General features: G+C 41.9%; 1 protein-coding gene across 1 annotated transcript in view; it reads right to left on the bottom strand.

Annotated features, from left to right (window-relative positions):
- Nucleotides 1–272: 272 nt before the first annotated feature.
- The window catches only part of pex14 (peroxisomal biogenesis factor 14), a 60,135-nt gene continuing 44,248 nt past the window's right edge, over nt 273–16,159 (bottom strand). Inside the window, exons 7-9 of the mRNA XM_080534073.1 lie at nt 8,890–8,987; nt 4,403–4,494; nt 273–2,556 (exon numbers count right to left, since the gene is read on the bottom strand). Coding sequence (XP_080390199.1) covers nt 2,037–2,556; nt 4,403–4,494; nt 8,890–8,987 — 710 coding nt within the window. The 3' untranslated portion in view covers nt 273–2,036. The remainder of the gene's footprint in view (nt 2,557–4,402; nt 4,495–8,889; nt 8,988–16,159) is intronic.

Here is a 16,159-nt window from a genome sequence, read left to right as displayed (position 1 = left end):
GAGGGAAATTTGGAGTGATGCAACAACGAACGATATCAGCAGCATTGTAAACTGAACACACGCACACGCACACGCGCACGCACACACACACACACACACCGTGTCCTTGCTGCTAGACAATGAAAATAGACAAAGCACAGTGATTTTAATTATTTTTCTTTCTCTTCTGAACACTAGATAGATAAATAGAAACACACCACTAGGCCTTACCTCTCTCCATACAGTGGTGTTTGAATTATAAGACAGTGGCCATCTAAAATAACTTGTGATAAACCAAATTTATTACAATTATATACATTTCATATATGGTCACAATTTTAAGCTAGAAACATGTTTATACATACAGGACCATTCAGAGAAACTACAGTGGTTAAAAGGCTTAAGTGACACACAGTAGGACTTCATTCACTGACAAATGCCTTTCAGATCAAGTAAAATGCAATTCCAAACAGAAAAAAAGTGTCTCATGTTACGCATCAGTCAGATATCGTACTTTGTATTCTTTATTACTTCTCACCTAAATAAAGAAATATAGGCTCAGGCAGTGTGCCGAGTACAACTGGTGCCACTCAGAACTCAGGTTCACCGAGCTCTCTACTGTACCTTGATTGTGTTACTTTGAAGGCCATTTGATGTAAGTGAAAATGCCACAAGCTGAGAACCCTTATTCTCACTTGTGGAGTGTTTTTCTACTCCGCTGCAATGTGAGTAATTTAATCATACAAGTATTCATTCGTTACTTTCAGTTTCAATCATGGGGTGTCATCCCCCCCACACTCCAAAAAAAGACAGAACTGCCACAACTTTCATGGCAACATTCATTGTTTTACTATGGTTTAATTACAAAATATTGGCGCTTTGCGTAAAGATTACTCACTGTAGGAGGCCCTATATAATTTGGACCGGAGGGTTTGTCATGAAATATAATATAATACAACAGGGGCTTTCAGTATTAGATTTCCGCTTTTAGCCTCCTTGACATTTCAAGCTGCATGAACAAATACATCTGTTATTTGTTGATCATTTGATTATTTAACATACTTCATAAACCAAATCAGCTGCCCTGCTGGAGACTGAGATGCAGCTGAAGAGGCAGGCTGGATCCTCTCTCACCACATACAGAGACTAGAGGCGTGTGATTCAGCCTCCAGAAAGAAAAAAATATAATTTCTCTTTCCTTTCCTTTCCTGTCAGCGTACAAACGCTCCTGAACACTGGCGTGGAACAAAACCCATCATCACATTCTAATCTCAAATTCCAGGGCTTTTATTTCACCCTTAATGCCACCCTCCTGGCTTTGTGAATTATTGACAGTCTGACACCAATGGAAAGGGACACATACTCTACAGTAAAAGATCCTAAAAGCTCTATCCCTAGCTGTTTGTCCTTATCCAACTGCTGCTGCAGACAGGGAGAGGAGTTCCAATAATGCTTTTCTGTGATATCACAATGACTTTGAGACAAGTAACTTCACCTAACTTCTGACCTAGAACTGAAGCATATAGAGGAACATTCTACTTCTTTGGTGTCTAGAACTGATTACTGTAGCTTGCTTTGAGAAAAGTTCAGATGTCATTTGACAGGGTAACCAAGCTCACTATGTCAGGTGAAATTGACAGTACCCGGGAGCCACGCAAGGAGGAAGAACAGAAAACGGGATTGCGCACAGTTTCTGAACGTTTGCACTGAATATTGCTTTTTCTTTTGTTTAACATGCTGAAACTTCAGAATATCTTACTTGCCTAGGCATGCTATCGTTTTGTTTGTATGATGAAAAGTAAATTGAGGTAAGCTGTTTGTCTATGAGGGCACGACACACCGTTTCAGTTTTGCTGTGTTGTTTTCCCTGCCACTATTTGCGCATGATTGAGATCATACAGTAAAATAGTGTACAACTGGGAAAACCAATACAGTTACAGCACAATAGTCAAAAAGCAGTAAAGGAGTATGTGTGAAGGAGTAGACTGAAACAGAACTGTCAAATGAAATGAAAACCGTGAAAGTGAAAAGGGGTTATTGTGCTTAGTGCTGGCGGTCTAATCCACCTCACTCTCGTTGCTAGCCCCCTCGGGTCGCCTCAGCTTGTCCACCTGTTCATTGATCTGTCCGTCACCTCCTCGCCGATCCTCTGTCTGCACGCTCAGGTGTTCTTCCTCATCCATGTGGCTCAGGTCGTCATCCTCTTCCTCCCCTTCCTCCACATCTTCTTCTTCCTCATCCTCCTCCTCCTCCTCCTCTTTCTTCTCCTCCTCCCCCTGCACTTCCATGCGGACCTGGTCCTTAAGGTCTAAGGGGAGTGAGGCTCCCAGACCCACAGCAGCCAAGGCACTCTCTTCATTAAGCCCATTGGCCCCGTCAGGCCCCCCCAGTGCATCCTGGGGGCTGTGGTGGTCATCTTTAATGGGGGAGGAGGAGGCCGACTCGTTGCTGACAGGGGAGATGTCGCTGCTGCTATTGGTGTGGTTGAGGGATGGGGAGCTGGAGGCGGTGGCTGGCTTCAGAGGGATCTGCCAGGAGGGGATCTTTGGGACGGAGGGCGATGCAGGGAACTGCCTTCTGAGTAGGATAGGGTGGAGAGAGAAGATGTTCAAATCACAACTGTTATCAATATCCTTAATATAGAAAACCTCATACATTGACACTTTAGTTGAAGGGCATTACATAAGAGCTGAATGACATACAGTACCAGTCAAAAGTTTGGACACACTTCCCCATTCAATTGAATGTCAATTGTGTCCAAACACAACCGGTACTGTACATTCATAATGCCTTTATGAGCAAGTGTAAATCAGCACAATTTGTACATCACAGCTAAACATACAAAAACGTCATATTTTTGTATGTATTAATGCTTACTTGTGAAAGTATTATGCACTGAAGTGTAAAGTGTTAACACTATATCGACAACACAGTGCAGGGATATCAGTATAGAGAACACTACATAACACTACTCATAAAAAGGAAAAAAAATACTTATTTTTACACAATCTGCACTTAGCAAAGGCGGTCTATTCGGTCTATTGGCCCTATTGGCATGGGACTAGTATTATCTGGGGACCTCAGGTAGTTTGTAATAATTATGGAGGTGGCCTGTGTTCTTAATCCTGTGCTATGTCGGTAATTTGTAAAGAAAAACCTCCACAGCAAATTACCTACCATACTTCTCCAAACACAGAGGTCCTGTGATAATATTAGTCCCGTGCGAATCGGCATCTCTGTGATTTGGGGTCATTAGCAATGTTAAGATTTGGTCATATTTGACACACTTTTTCACCACCACGGGGACAATATTGACGAAATTTGGGTGAAGGATGGGTTTTGCCATACAGGTTAGGACATTTACAAAACACTGATTGGCCCAATTTTTACGAAACTATGGTGGAAGATGCGTCCATAATTGTAAAGGCGTTTCGAGGTGACGCTGATTCATCATTAAACACGTCAAAATAGGGTGCAAAGTGGAGAGCTACAGTAGGAGTGTAGCCCAATCAATGCAGTAGGCATTTAGCCATATGGATTTGGGAATAATATTTTTGATAAATCAATACAAAGCTAGACTGATAAAGAATTAAAAAAGCACTACACGTTCTGGTAATCTTTCAGTGTGGCTATGAATGTAGGAGTGTAACATAACAGTCTGTTAGGCAGCATACTTAAACCAACAATTTCATTATAAATGAAAGTTTTGACAGCATTTTGGATGCAAATTCAGGAGGCTCATCTTGCTACACACCATGGAGACCTATTCGCAGAAAGAGCAAGCCAGAGCGAAATCTCGAAAGATGATGAGATGGGTGACATGCATGGCTTGAACCTTAACCCTATTATGTATAGTAGATATTATATTCTTGTTGCATATGAGAGCCTTGACACAATTCGAGTAAAATACAGACTTCGCTTATCCTGCGCAAATGCACCGCACGAAACACAGACGTCGGGGGGTAATTTCTCAATACTAATCCCGTGTGAATAGAGCTTTAGACATTCAATTATATTCCTTACTGCTTTTCAGAGCAAAAATATTAAGAATCAGTTTACACCTGATTTGGATCATTTGAAAAGGGGGGAGATCAAGTTACGGTTACAGTGTTTCTATGACTTTCTTCTGTGATTAACCCCTTTGCTAGAGTTATTGTGAAAGTCTGGTGAAAGCCTTAGAACAAACGACAAGAGGTTATTGCTGGTTAGGGTGTGTGGGAAAAACAAAACAGGCATAGTTACTTGAAGCTTCATCAGTGCTATACATAACCATGCATGCTAATATAGATACTGTGTTTAGTACTATTAGAATCCATTGTCAAGCTGTGACAGTGCCTGTTATCTTCAGAGGATGATAGTATTATAGCTTTGGTTCACCATATGTCACGTCCTGTGAAAGTGTGTGTGTTTTGACCTATATTACCTGCTGAGGAGTAACCCCTTTAAAGACACTATTTCGGCTTTCAGCTCACTGACGGACTGTGTTTCCAGAATTCGGTTGGTCGTGGAGGATGCCTTTTCGATAAAGGGGAGAGGGGAAAGAGACAGTAGATAACTGTTACAAGCATGTTTCAGGTAATATGTCAGGTCACAGTACAGTGTAGGGTTGTAAAATGACACAAAGATTCAAGAGCCTGCTTTTCACCTGCAGAATTAGGCAGAACTATAAACCTTGGGCCAAATAAAAAGTAGTGAAGACTACCGGTACTCGGTGGTGGAAATTCATATCAATACTAAACATGTTTATACATTTCTCTGATCTTCACATTCATTCCGAATTCTCTCTGATAGGAAAACACGTTTAGAAAAATAATGAATCAGAGACAACGAGGTAAACAAATACAGCTAATGCAAATGCTAAAATCCACATGCCCTCGTGTAGTCACCCATCACCATATCAACTTTACAATGTCCTGTCTGCCAGCCCTACAGTGTTGCATGTCATGAGAGAGGAGGAAATACAAACAAGCCTAGTGTCATCACTATAGACAGGACCTTTCCAAAGAGGGTACCGTGCGTGAATCATGACCTTTTTACATAATTTTCCATATTTCCGAAAGTGGATTAGGGCAGGACGGGAGTTTTAGATAATGGACCCTGAACAATGGGGCATTCATAAGGCCAGCTATTGTAGAAGTTGGCAGCTTTTTCTTTCTTCCCCTTTTATCAAAGGTATGTTATCACATACTGACTGCCATGCCATGAATTGCTACAGGGAATGGTGGCTAATTGTCATGGCTTCCAAAACATTTGAATGGCAAAATAAAAAATAAAATGAATGTTTTGTTCTGTGCAGGCATCTGAAGTCATTCATCAGAAGTAAGAGCAATTTCAAATGAATAAAAATGGAACACCAACAACTTTAGTCTTAATATGCACCTTGAATAGTCTCAGGAGAAATGCTCTTCAGGATTTCTGACAAACTTGTAGCTCCTCAAGTGGTGGAATATGTTACAAACCCCATACACATCCTCCTGGGTAATAGATACTTTCGGTAGTCTAACCAAAAGCACCTGCAACCCCAACCCCAACCCCAACCTCCTCATCCTCCTCTCTGCAAAGAATAAACTGAGAAAGGGGTTAGGTATGGATGGGACCAGAGGGATGGGGAGGAGGGAGAGGTGAAGAAAGTGGGATAAAATAAACCTAAAACTGTAATTAAGACTCCCTGACTCCAGAGGCAGCTAGTTAGGAAGCAGAGACCCCCTATCGAGTGAAGAGGAATAACTTGGACTCTTTCATTTGTAATTACATCTAAGATAAATTAATTGAATCACATCTGAAAGGGATCAGACTCATTTACAGGGAAGGGAGAGAGAGAGGGGGAGGTGTGGGGGGGGAGGGGGGGGGGAGGGAAGGAGGTGGAGGTATTTATCTCTTATCAGCTCCTAAACCCCTCTGATAAGGGGGCTGTGTTTTTGAGGACCCAGCAGAGCCGACCTGGGTGTGCTGGAGACCCTGCTGAAGACACTCTTATTACAGCCTTCACCTCATTAGAACCATCTTAATCCCAGGACTCCCCTGGGCACCCACATAAGAAGGCTTGAATGTGCTTCTCTCATTTTACCTTTAGAGAGAAAATGTATTAATGGCTTAAAGGCTGAGCTTCTAGAATTGAAAGACGCACTGTAAAATCGAACTCAGGAAAAAAGAAAAAGATTTACTTGACTGATCCGTCATGATGCATATATGATATAATAATTGACATAACCACACCACAGGTGTTACCTTAGACATAATAGCTTACAGTTTGTCAGTTGGCATAAAGCACAAAACTCTGTTCACATCACGCTAACTGTCCTATGCCACTGTCATGTTAGCATTGATTTATTATGGCCTAAGTATCATGATAGAACAGTAAGCACGCTAAAATAACTTTCCCACTCTGGCTTAAGAATTAACCTACTGTAAGACTATGATGTATCTATCGTGAGAGTTGTCTAACCACTATACACTACAGTAGCTGTTACATTGTGGTATCATTTGATCCTAACTGGTATAATAGCTGGGTAACTAATCTGTCTCAAGAGGTTGCATGGGTGTGTTCGAGGTCAGCCCCTTTCTGGTGCGTAATTAAGTGTTTCAAGAAAGAAAAATATTTTAGGAAAAAACATAAACTCCATCACTATGGATGGCAACGCACAAACGAAATGAAGATAAATGCCTACGGACCGTTAACAGGAGATAAGATTTTAACAAGCCTTGTTTAAAAATGTCTAAAGGCAAATTAATTCACAGTTACTCTACCATCTGACTGTGGTTTTCCTTGTAATGCATGTATATTTATGGTAGAATTAGCTTCAAAAGAAATCCCAGAGGAGCGTTTTGGAGTGGAAACACTGGTAGAATTGATTTCAGTCTATTTATTCACTTTCCCAGTGGCAGTGCACACTTCTGTTTCGAACAGAGCAGTTTCTAATCTTCTATGTGCATCCACTAATAAAGACAAGTATCACTGAATTGAGACACTGAGCAAACACAGTTAACCGGCAGATTTGTAATGATAATGGAATAGAAATATACTTCTGTTAACATTGGAGATGAATTACCCTGAAGCCTATTCATCCTTCACTGAGGCATTTAACGGTAGTGGTATGATGTAACTATATGATAATACTTCAAATAAGTAATGACTGTTGAGCATATAACCACTGAGAGTATTTTCCTGGGCTCTGAGAGCTTTGTAGACAGAAAAAGCCCAACATCTGTGTGTGCACGCGTGTGTATATATACACGTGTGTATAACGGGATCCCCGGTTTTTGTTTGGGACTGTATATGTTGCAATTCAGCGGTTTCCTAACTATAAGAAATGTTTACTTAGCAGCTGACGAAACAGAAGTCCCCATGTGTTTTGGGTTAAAAGCACATTTCCGTGTTGAGAGGTATAATTGCCAAGAGTGGCGCACTTTGAGCGGCGAGGGTAAGAAACCCAGAAAGCCGCTAACTGCAAATGATAAGTAGCTCAGCAGCTCCAACATGTGTTCTTAATCACACGCTCCGGACCTGAAAACAATTTCCCAATTTCCCATATGGCCTGAGACAACAGGGCCCTAGAACTGCACGCAGAACATTTAAGATCAACACTATAGCTATAAAGCAGAGTTTATGATTTGTTTAATGGGTGTTTTGATGTGAAGTATACTTTTTATACACTGCCGCCATCCAACAAGGCACTCATGGCAAATGAAGCAGACACTTTTTAATCCAATCTGTGTTTTGGCGAAGAAGATAGTTGGGAAAAAAAACATTGTTCTCCACACTGCCAGTGTAGTTCATTGTTTAAAGTGGGCTCAACAATGACTGGATGGGACTATGTCACTGGGGACAAAGAGAAATGGTACACGATGAAGTTCTGTTTGCATAGAGTGGGTTCAGAGTTAGGGCTTTGCCATCCCACACACACAGATGTACACTCCTTTCAAGTTTAGGAAGCTGTAGGGGCGGTGGGGTGAGGTGGGAGGGGTGTGGGCAGTGGGAGAGGGAGTGAGGGAGGGAGGGAGGGAGAGAGAGAGAGAGAGAGAGTGGGGGAGAGAGAGAGAGAGAGAGAGAGAGAGAGAGAGAGAGAGAGAGAGAGAGAGAGAGAGAGAGAGAGAGAGAGAGAGAGACTTGAAAATGAGCTATGAGTCGGCAGTTTTGATGAACCTCATCCAGGGGAGAGATTCATATTTTTCTCTCCCGTTTGTGCCTAAACAGATGTGTTCGCATATGTTTTCCTGCAGGATCCAGATGCTGCAGTCAAACACCCAATGTGCTTAACAAGCTGTGGACATAAAACATTGTCTGAGATTGTGCCTGTTCCAAGGCAATTTTTTGGGCCCTATGATCATAAAACGATTTATGATGCCATTATTTAAAAGAAAGTAGCATTTTAACTTACACTGGAGATGTTTTTCATGCAACAAGGTTTAAAACAATCATTCAAGTCCTGAGCACCTAAATTGTTATAACTACCGGCAGATTATGAAAACAGACAATAAAATTAAGCTGAAGAACAGAGTTGACAAAAGATGATGATGAATGCCGTGATGCCTGATGATGCATCATACCTTTTGCCTGCAATTTGTTGATACTGTGAAATAGGGACATCCATCTCCTCACTTATTAGGCTAAGCCATTGCACTTTCAGTAGTGCGTGAAGCCCAGTAGGCCTTCTCTATGCTTGTCCCTGGCCCTTAGTCTGAACTCTCCACTAATGTAATAGATGGGTGGAGTGGGTTCTGGCACAGAAAAAATGCTATTTTGACTCAAATACTATCAAACGAGGCATATTGATGATAATTGAACTTAAATATGGACAACAGTGCTCAACAGCACTGGTTATGGCTAGGCTAGTAGTACCTTAATGTAGACTTAAAGGGACCCCAAAGTTTCAGTGTGTGATGAATATGTGTGTGTGTGTGAGGTATTACCTGGGAGGTAGCCAGCTCCTTAGACAGGTTCTGTATTTTCTGCTGTTGCTGCACCAGGAGCTCCTGTACTGTGGCTAGGGTCTGTTGGAGCTGTGTAACTGCAAACAGAGATAACAAACACAGTTCAACTTAGACCCCTATACTGCAAGACACCTCAGACCCCTGTGTGTCAAAATAGTATGTTACATTGCCCTGCATATTGTAAGTAATGGGACAGTGGAGCATGTTTTCTTCTTTTAGCTCTCTTTAAGTCGGTTAGGACTTCTATTTTGTATATGATGATGTCATTTTTACAACAATTGTTTACCAAGTTTACATACACTAAATTGACTGTGCATTTAAACAGCTTGGAAAATTCCTGAAAATTATGTCATGGCTTTAGAATCTTCTAATAGGCTAATTGGCATAATTTGAGTCAACTGGAGTTGTACCTGTAGATGTATTTTATTTTCTACCTTCAAACTCTGTGCCTCTTTGCTTGACATGATGGGAATAGCACCAATAGCACGCAAGTATAAACACCATGGGACCACGCAGCCACCATGCTGCTCAGGAAAGAGACGCGTTCATCTCCTAGAGATGAACATACTTTGGTGCGAAAAGTGCAAATGAATCAGAACAACAGCAAAGGACCTTGTGAAGGTGCTGGAGGAAACAGGTACAAAGGTATCTATATCCACAGTAAAACGAGTCCTATATCGACATAACCTGAAAGGTCGCTCAGCAAGGAAGAAGCCACTGCTCCAAAACCGCCATAAAAAAGCCAGACTACGGTTTGCATCTGCACATGGGGACAGAAAAAAAAGGGTGAAGGGCTTGCAAGATAAAGAACACCATCCCAACCGTGAAGCACAGGGGTGCAAGCCAAAGCATCATGTTGTGGTCATCAGCTTGGTCGCAAATGGGTCTTCCAATGGACAATGATCCCAAGCATACCTTCAAAGTTGTGGCAAAATAGCGTAAGGACAACAAATTCAAGGTAATGGAGTGGCCATCACAAAGCCCTGATGTCAATCCAATAGAAAATGTGTGAACTGGACAGAACTGGAGAAGCGTGTGCGAGTAAGGAGGCCTACAAACCTGACTCAGTTACATGAGTTCTGTCAGGTGGAAGAGCCTTATTGTGGGAAGCTTGTGGAAGGCTACCCGAAACGTTTGAAGTTAAACAATTTAAAGATAATGCTACCAAATACTAACTAAGTGTATGAAAACGTCTGACCCACTGTGAATGTGATGAAAGAAATGAAAGCTGAAAGAAATAATTGTCTCTACTATTATTCTGACATTTCACATTCTGAAAATGAAGTAGTGATCCTAACTGACCTAAGACAGGGAATGTCACGATTAAATGTCAGGAATTTTAAGTTTAAATGTATTTGGCTAAGGTGTATAAACTTCCGACTTCAACTGTATGTTGTGTACATTATTGGTTACACCATTCCGAAATTACTACATTTTAGACATAGTCACATATTTTAGGCCACCAAAAGTGATGGGGCAGATTTTTCAAATGTCCAAATTAAGCACTCATGTTTTGTATTTGGTCGACAATCCTTTGCATGCAATAACTGCCTAAAGTCTGCAAGCGACTCACCCCACCAGATGATGGGACCCAATGATGCTCTGTCAGGCCTGTACTGCAGCCATTTTCAGTTAACTTTACCTGTATTGCAGCCATCTTCAGTTGAAATTTATGTTCAATAGAATTTAAATCTGGAGATTGATTTGGCCAGTCAAAAACTTTCCACTTTTTGTCCCTGAAAAACTCTAGTTTCTATGGCAGTATGTTTTCGTTCATTGTCTTAATGTACTGTATGATGTAGTGCCGTCCCATGAGTTTGGAGTTACTTGGGCTGACAAGATGTTCCTGTTGACATCAGAATGAATCCCGCTACTGCCGTCAGCAGTTATATCATCAATGAAGACAAGTGAGCCAGTTCCTGTGGAAGCCATGCATGCCCAAGCCATAACAACCCCCCTCTTTGTCTCATCTGTCCACAATACCTTTTTTTCAGGCTCTTTTTATAATCAAACATTTTGGTTTCTGATACTTCAGCCTGATAATGTTATTATTTTTAATTTTATAAAATTCGCGACGCTTTTAATCCAAAGCAATTTACAATTACGAATTACAGGGACATTCCCCCTGGAGTAACAGAGGGCTAAGTGCCTTACTCAAGGGCACACTAGTAGTGGTGTTGTTGTTGTTGTTGTTGTTGTTGTTGTTGTTGTTGTTGTTGTTTCAGGCAGGATTTGAACCTCACAACCTTCCGATCACCAGTCCAACTCACTATCCACTAGGCCGCCACTACTTGGTGGCTTCCTTGACTTTGATTGTCTTTTGATACTAGACATTGTGAATGTGAGCCCTCGTATGACTGCACAAATGATGTGACAGAACACACCTGATGAACCAGGAAAACCTGCCATGCCTGTCTCACCCATGACCCATTCTTTTTGGGTACCCTGAAATAGTGGGACTATGAATAAAAAATGGTGAATGGTGAAACCAATATGCACAGAAATACCATCAAATAAAAAGCTGAGGATCTCTACTTTAATCTCAGTCATTTTGGAGTGTAGAGCCAAAACATTAAATGTATATATATATTGTATACAAAACTGAAGAAATGGGTTTGGCATGTTACACTGCCACTCTTAATAACCAAAAAAATGGGTTTAAACTTAAAGTATAGTAGGCTTGTACTCATGTCATTCATCAGAACTGACCTCACATTTTCTAATCAAACCTAATAACCAGTCACTTTAGTCCTAGCTTTTCAGTCATTGAGGCTGTGGGTTATTTTATATGCATACGATAAAGATATTAATCTCTGGTGTCTGAACTTAAATCAAATAACAGTCTCTAACCTTCCATTACCCATCCAGACACCAGCTTCTAATGCATCTTAAATCCTCAAACAATCAACAAAGGGAGAATCAGCCCCTCATTTGGGAGGAGGCCGCCAGACAAAATGTCCCCCCTAATCCCAATAAATATTGCTCTTTTTCCATTGACTTTGAAGATTGAATTATTTCAAGTGTTGGTGTTATAAGAGGGTGTATGATTTCAAATAACACAGGGCACAGTTTGTTGCCCCCCGCGCATTCAGTCACGCGTGTATTACCAAACAATGCATTAAGTTCCCCCCCCAACTGATTATATTACTGAAAACTAATAAACATTCATATAAATCACCCCTGTGTAAAGTGTTAAATCAAGTCTAATGGGATTAACATCAACAGATATTGTAGCTACCTACTGTTGAGGTTGTCAGCGAATGGTTAAAAGCTTGCCTACAGGCGAGCAGACTGAACAGGCACAAGGGGTTCTATTTCAGTAGAGCAACCTGAAGTCTGCATTCTGGTTTTAGAGTATTTCAGTAACACTTTATGAAATGTAATAATACAATGTATAATAAAGTAGTATGGCACAAGAGGCCCCTTAGCTTTGATATATTATAAACATACAATAACATACCGGTACTGTTTAAAATGAATAAGTAAAGTGTAACCGCAATTTCTTCTTAAAACTAACACAGAGGTAGTATTTAATTCCACTTTCAAAGTTCTTGTATCAAGTCACCTGTGTTAAACTGGGAGGGGCAGTATCAATAAAGGTGTGGTTGTAAAATGTTTGATCTTTCTTCAAGTACCAAACCATAATGTGCCAGTGTCTGACGTGTCGTTGACAAAAACAGGACCAAAATATAAAGACACACGCACCATGATATGGTACCTTTCACAACAGCGAACCTACAGTGTCCTGTTATGGGAATCTCATAAAAAACACTGAACGGGCAAAACAATCTTGAGGGGGATTATGACAAGCATAATTGCTTAGATCCCACAACCAGGTCACTAACGGGGTGTGAGTGACTTAGGCTGTGTAAAGTACACAGTGAGTTGCCCATTAGTGCCGGGCACTGTAACGACACCACAGTTCTGCAACATTTTTTCCAGATGTTGGATTGAAGTCTGAGCTATGATTGGCACTAGGTCACCAAAAGTAAACTGCTTGTGCAGCTCAACTCGTTTTATGTTCATTCACAATGTTTACTCCTTTGTACTGTCCAGCTTCTACAAAAAAATGCAGAACAGTTTACCCTCGGCCCTCACAGATACGGAGCCAGGAATAATGAGGTCAGTGACATTGGCCCAGCTTGAATCAGAAGGAGACTTTGTAGCGGATGGCATGTGTGTGAATCTGAGAGGGCCGAGAGTGGGGCTCCCAGCTGCTGCGAAGAGGGTCGACATTGTGTATTCAGTAAATTATTCAGTAAATACCTCCATATAATGTACACTACATATGTCTGGGTCTGTCTCCGCCTTTAATGGCCAGCTGGTCACCAATATGGCTCCCACTGACAAAGAGGGGCCCAAACAGCCACACAATTCCATTACAGGCTGTGTGTGCTGAAGTGCTTCCAAGATCCATTCATTAATTGTCCATGTGAAGTTGTAGGGAAATCATAATGGGAGTCAAGGCCCTACTCTGGGGCTGAGAGAGAGAGTAATGCAGTCGCATTCAAAAGGATACATCACCTCATTGCGCCCGGCACTAGAGAAATACATGAACTTTAACAAAAGGAGTTCAAGCAATTGGCAGCAGCCAAGGCAGTCGGTCGCTATTACTCAGCGTTGTGAGAGAGAGAGAGAGAGAGAGGGGAGGGGGTGGACTCTCAGTGTAATTGCAACCCCTCTCCCCAACTGTTAACTGCAACAGTCATTAACTACAATAGCAGCTTGGCTACTGCAGTCACAGCAAATTAGTTCACCACAGTGACGGAGGGAGAGACAGCGGGTTTTTCCGTGTGAGGGCTTAAGGTTGGGAATGCCTGCTCCCTGTGGAATACAAGGGGACTCTTATCACAGAATCTTTAATAATAAACAAAGCAGGATTTATGTTTCCAAAAAAAAAAGGTGGTAACATTCACAAAGGAAATGTTTTTGCATAGCTGAGGCAAAATGACCATAAAAGAACTCATTTGTTAATCAGATTGCTAGGCACACCTTGCACGCCATCTCATACAAGCAACACTCACCTATCACCAACCCTTCCCCAAAACACAAAAGAATGGTAAGATCAGATGAAACTGATAATAGGATCCCATTTTTATTTAGCAACCATTCCTCTGACTGTATAATACTTATTAGGAACCACCTGATGTTAGAAGTATAACAGGGACGAAAAGGAGACACCTACATTTCTGCAAAGAACACCAGTGTGCTTGAGTCTCCTTTCTTCCAAGTTACTGGTTTTGTACAAAATTACCGCTGTGCTAAAACTTTCCACCAAGAACTATGAGGGGGAACATGACCTGAAGTTAATTCATGCTTCGACAACAACGCAACCAGGGGTCTGCGTAGGTTCGCGAAGAAACAAAGAAAAGTGGAGCTGTACTGGGAATCAAACAAAGCCCACCTTTTTCATTATGCTCTCCTGGCTGGAAGTATTCATAAAGCACCGGGAGGGGGTAGATTCAGACTGGTCCAATTCATAATATGTTACAATGTTGCACTTGAACTTGGTTCGATTCATGTTCACACTGCAATCTTGACAGCGCAAACGATCTTCAGGTCTGCTGAATACGTCCTCAACACCATGCGCTTGCTAAAACTTTTGTTATTGGTCAGAATTTGCAGTGTGTCAATCATCTTTTGTTGATTCTCTATTGTCATTTTCTGTTAGAACAAAATGACATAATCGTGACCATGTTATCACAGAGTTTGCCATCAATGTCTAATGTTCACATGCATTGTTAATGAAACGGTTTATATAGCTATTGGCATGAGCATGAACTCCTCCCAAGCCGATTTATATTAACGTGAGGGCATGGTGAAATAGCATTTTGTGTATTCTTAATGGAATCTAGGATCCACTATGATCGAATGTCACACAGGGATGAGCAAAGCATTGTCAATCATTATTAATCATGAAATTACTTTGAGTGAGTCAGATATAACGTATGCTGTTAATTAAGTTGTGTAAGTTGGTCATGTGACCACTTGTATGAGTTCGTTTGATCATTTCCATGACTGTCATCTATTTTCAGTGTTTTATTTTCATATTATATTGTGTGTTTGACAATCAAATGTTGATTGTGTGTTGACAGTGCAGGGTTGAGTGGTATTCGGTTTGTGGGTAACATGCGTTTTCACTGCAAACGAATTGCTCCGTGGAGCACCAGACCGAGACCACCTTGTCTAGACGGACTCGGCCCGGTTGAATTGCTCCGGATCAGAGTGCGATTGTTGTGTTCTCATTATGCCCAAATAAACCGAATTAGGGGGGACCAACTAGCTAGGTGTGAATCCACCCCAAGACAAACTATCCTGAGTTAGGCAGCCTTTGTTTTGTCCTGTTCTTCTGACACTCAGGAGGACACATAGATGCTACATCCCCCCTCGCAACCCTTCCAATCTCATCTATCCACCTTCTTCCATGACTTCAGTGCCGTGGACGGTCTCTGGAACTGCCAGTCAGCGGTCCGGAAAGCAGAGGAAATCTCAGCTTATGCGTCGTTCATGTCCCTCAATTTCCTTGCTCTCACTGAGACCTGGATCTTGTCTGAAAACATTCCACTCTGCTCAATCTTCCTCCCTCTCCTTTGTTCTCATTCTCCTGGACCTGTCTGCTGCCTTCGACACAGTAAACCACAAGATCCTTCTCTCCATCCTCTCAGAACTGGGCATCTCTGGCACCGCACACTCCTGATTTGCTTCCTACCTGGTGGGTCGCTCCTACCAGGTGACCTGGAGAGAATCACTGTCTTCTCCACAAACCCTCACCACTGGAGTACCCCAGGGCTCTGTCCTAGGGCCCCTACTGTTCTCCCTCTATACCAAGTCTCTTGGCTTGGTAATCTCCTCACATGGCTTCTCCTACCACAGCTACGCCGATGACACTCAACTCTTTCTGTCCTTCCCCCCCTCTGACCTACATGTGGCAACACGTGTCTCTGCATGTCTCGCTGACATCTCTACATGGATGTCAGCCCATCATCTCAAGCTCAACCTTAACAAGACTGAGCTACTCTTCATCCCCGGAAAAGCCTGTCTTCTCCAAGACCTCTCCATCACAGTGGAGAACTCTACTGTAACCCCTCCCTGACAGCCAAGAACCTTGGAGTGATCCTGGACAACCGACTATCCTGTGCGGAGAACATTGCAGCAATAGCTCCTGTAGATTCTTCCTTTACAACATCAGAAGGATACGACCATTCCTCACCAGAGAAGCAGTGCAACTCTTGACCCGGTCATCTCCCGC

The sequence above is a fragment of the Nansenia antarctica genome (assembly GCF_963989245.1).
Source record: "Nansenia antarctica genome assembly, chromosome: 6".
In the NCBI taxonomy this organism is placed as follows: domain Eukaryota; kingdom Metazoa; phylum Chordata; class Actinopteri; order Argentiniformes; family Microstomatidae; genus Nansenia; species Nansenia antarctica.
This window is presented reverse-complemented; position numbering and strand designations above follow the sequence as displayed.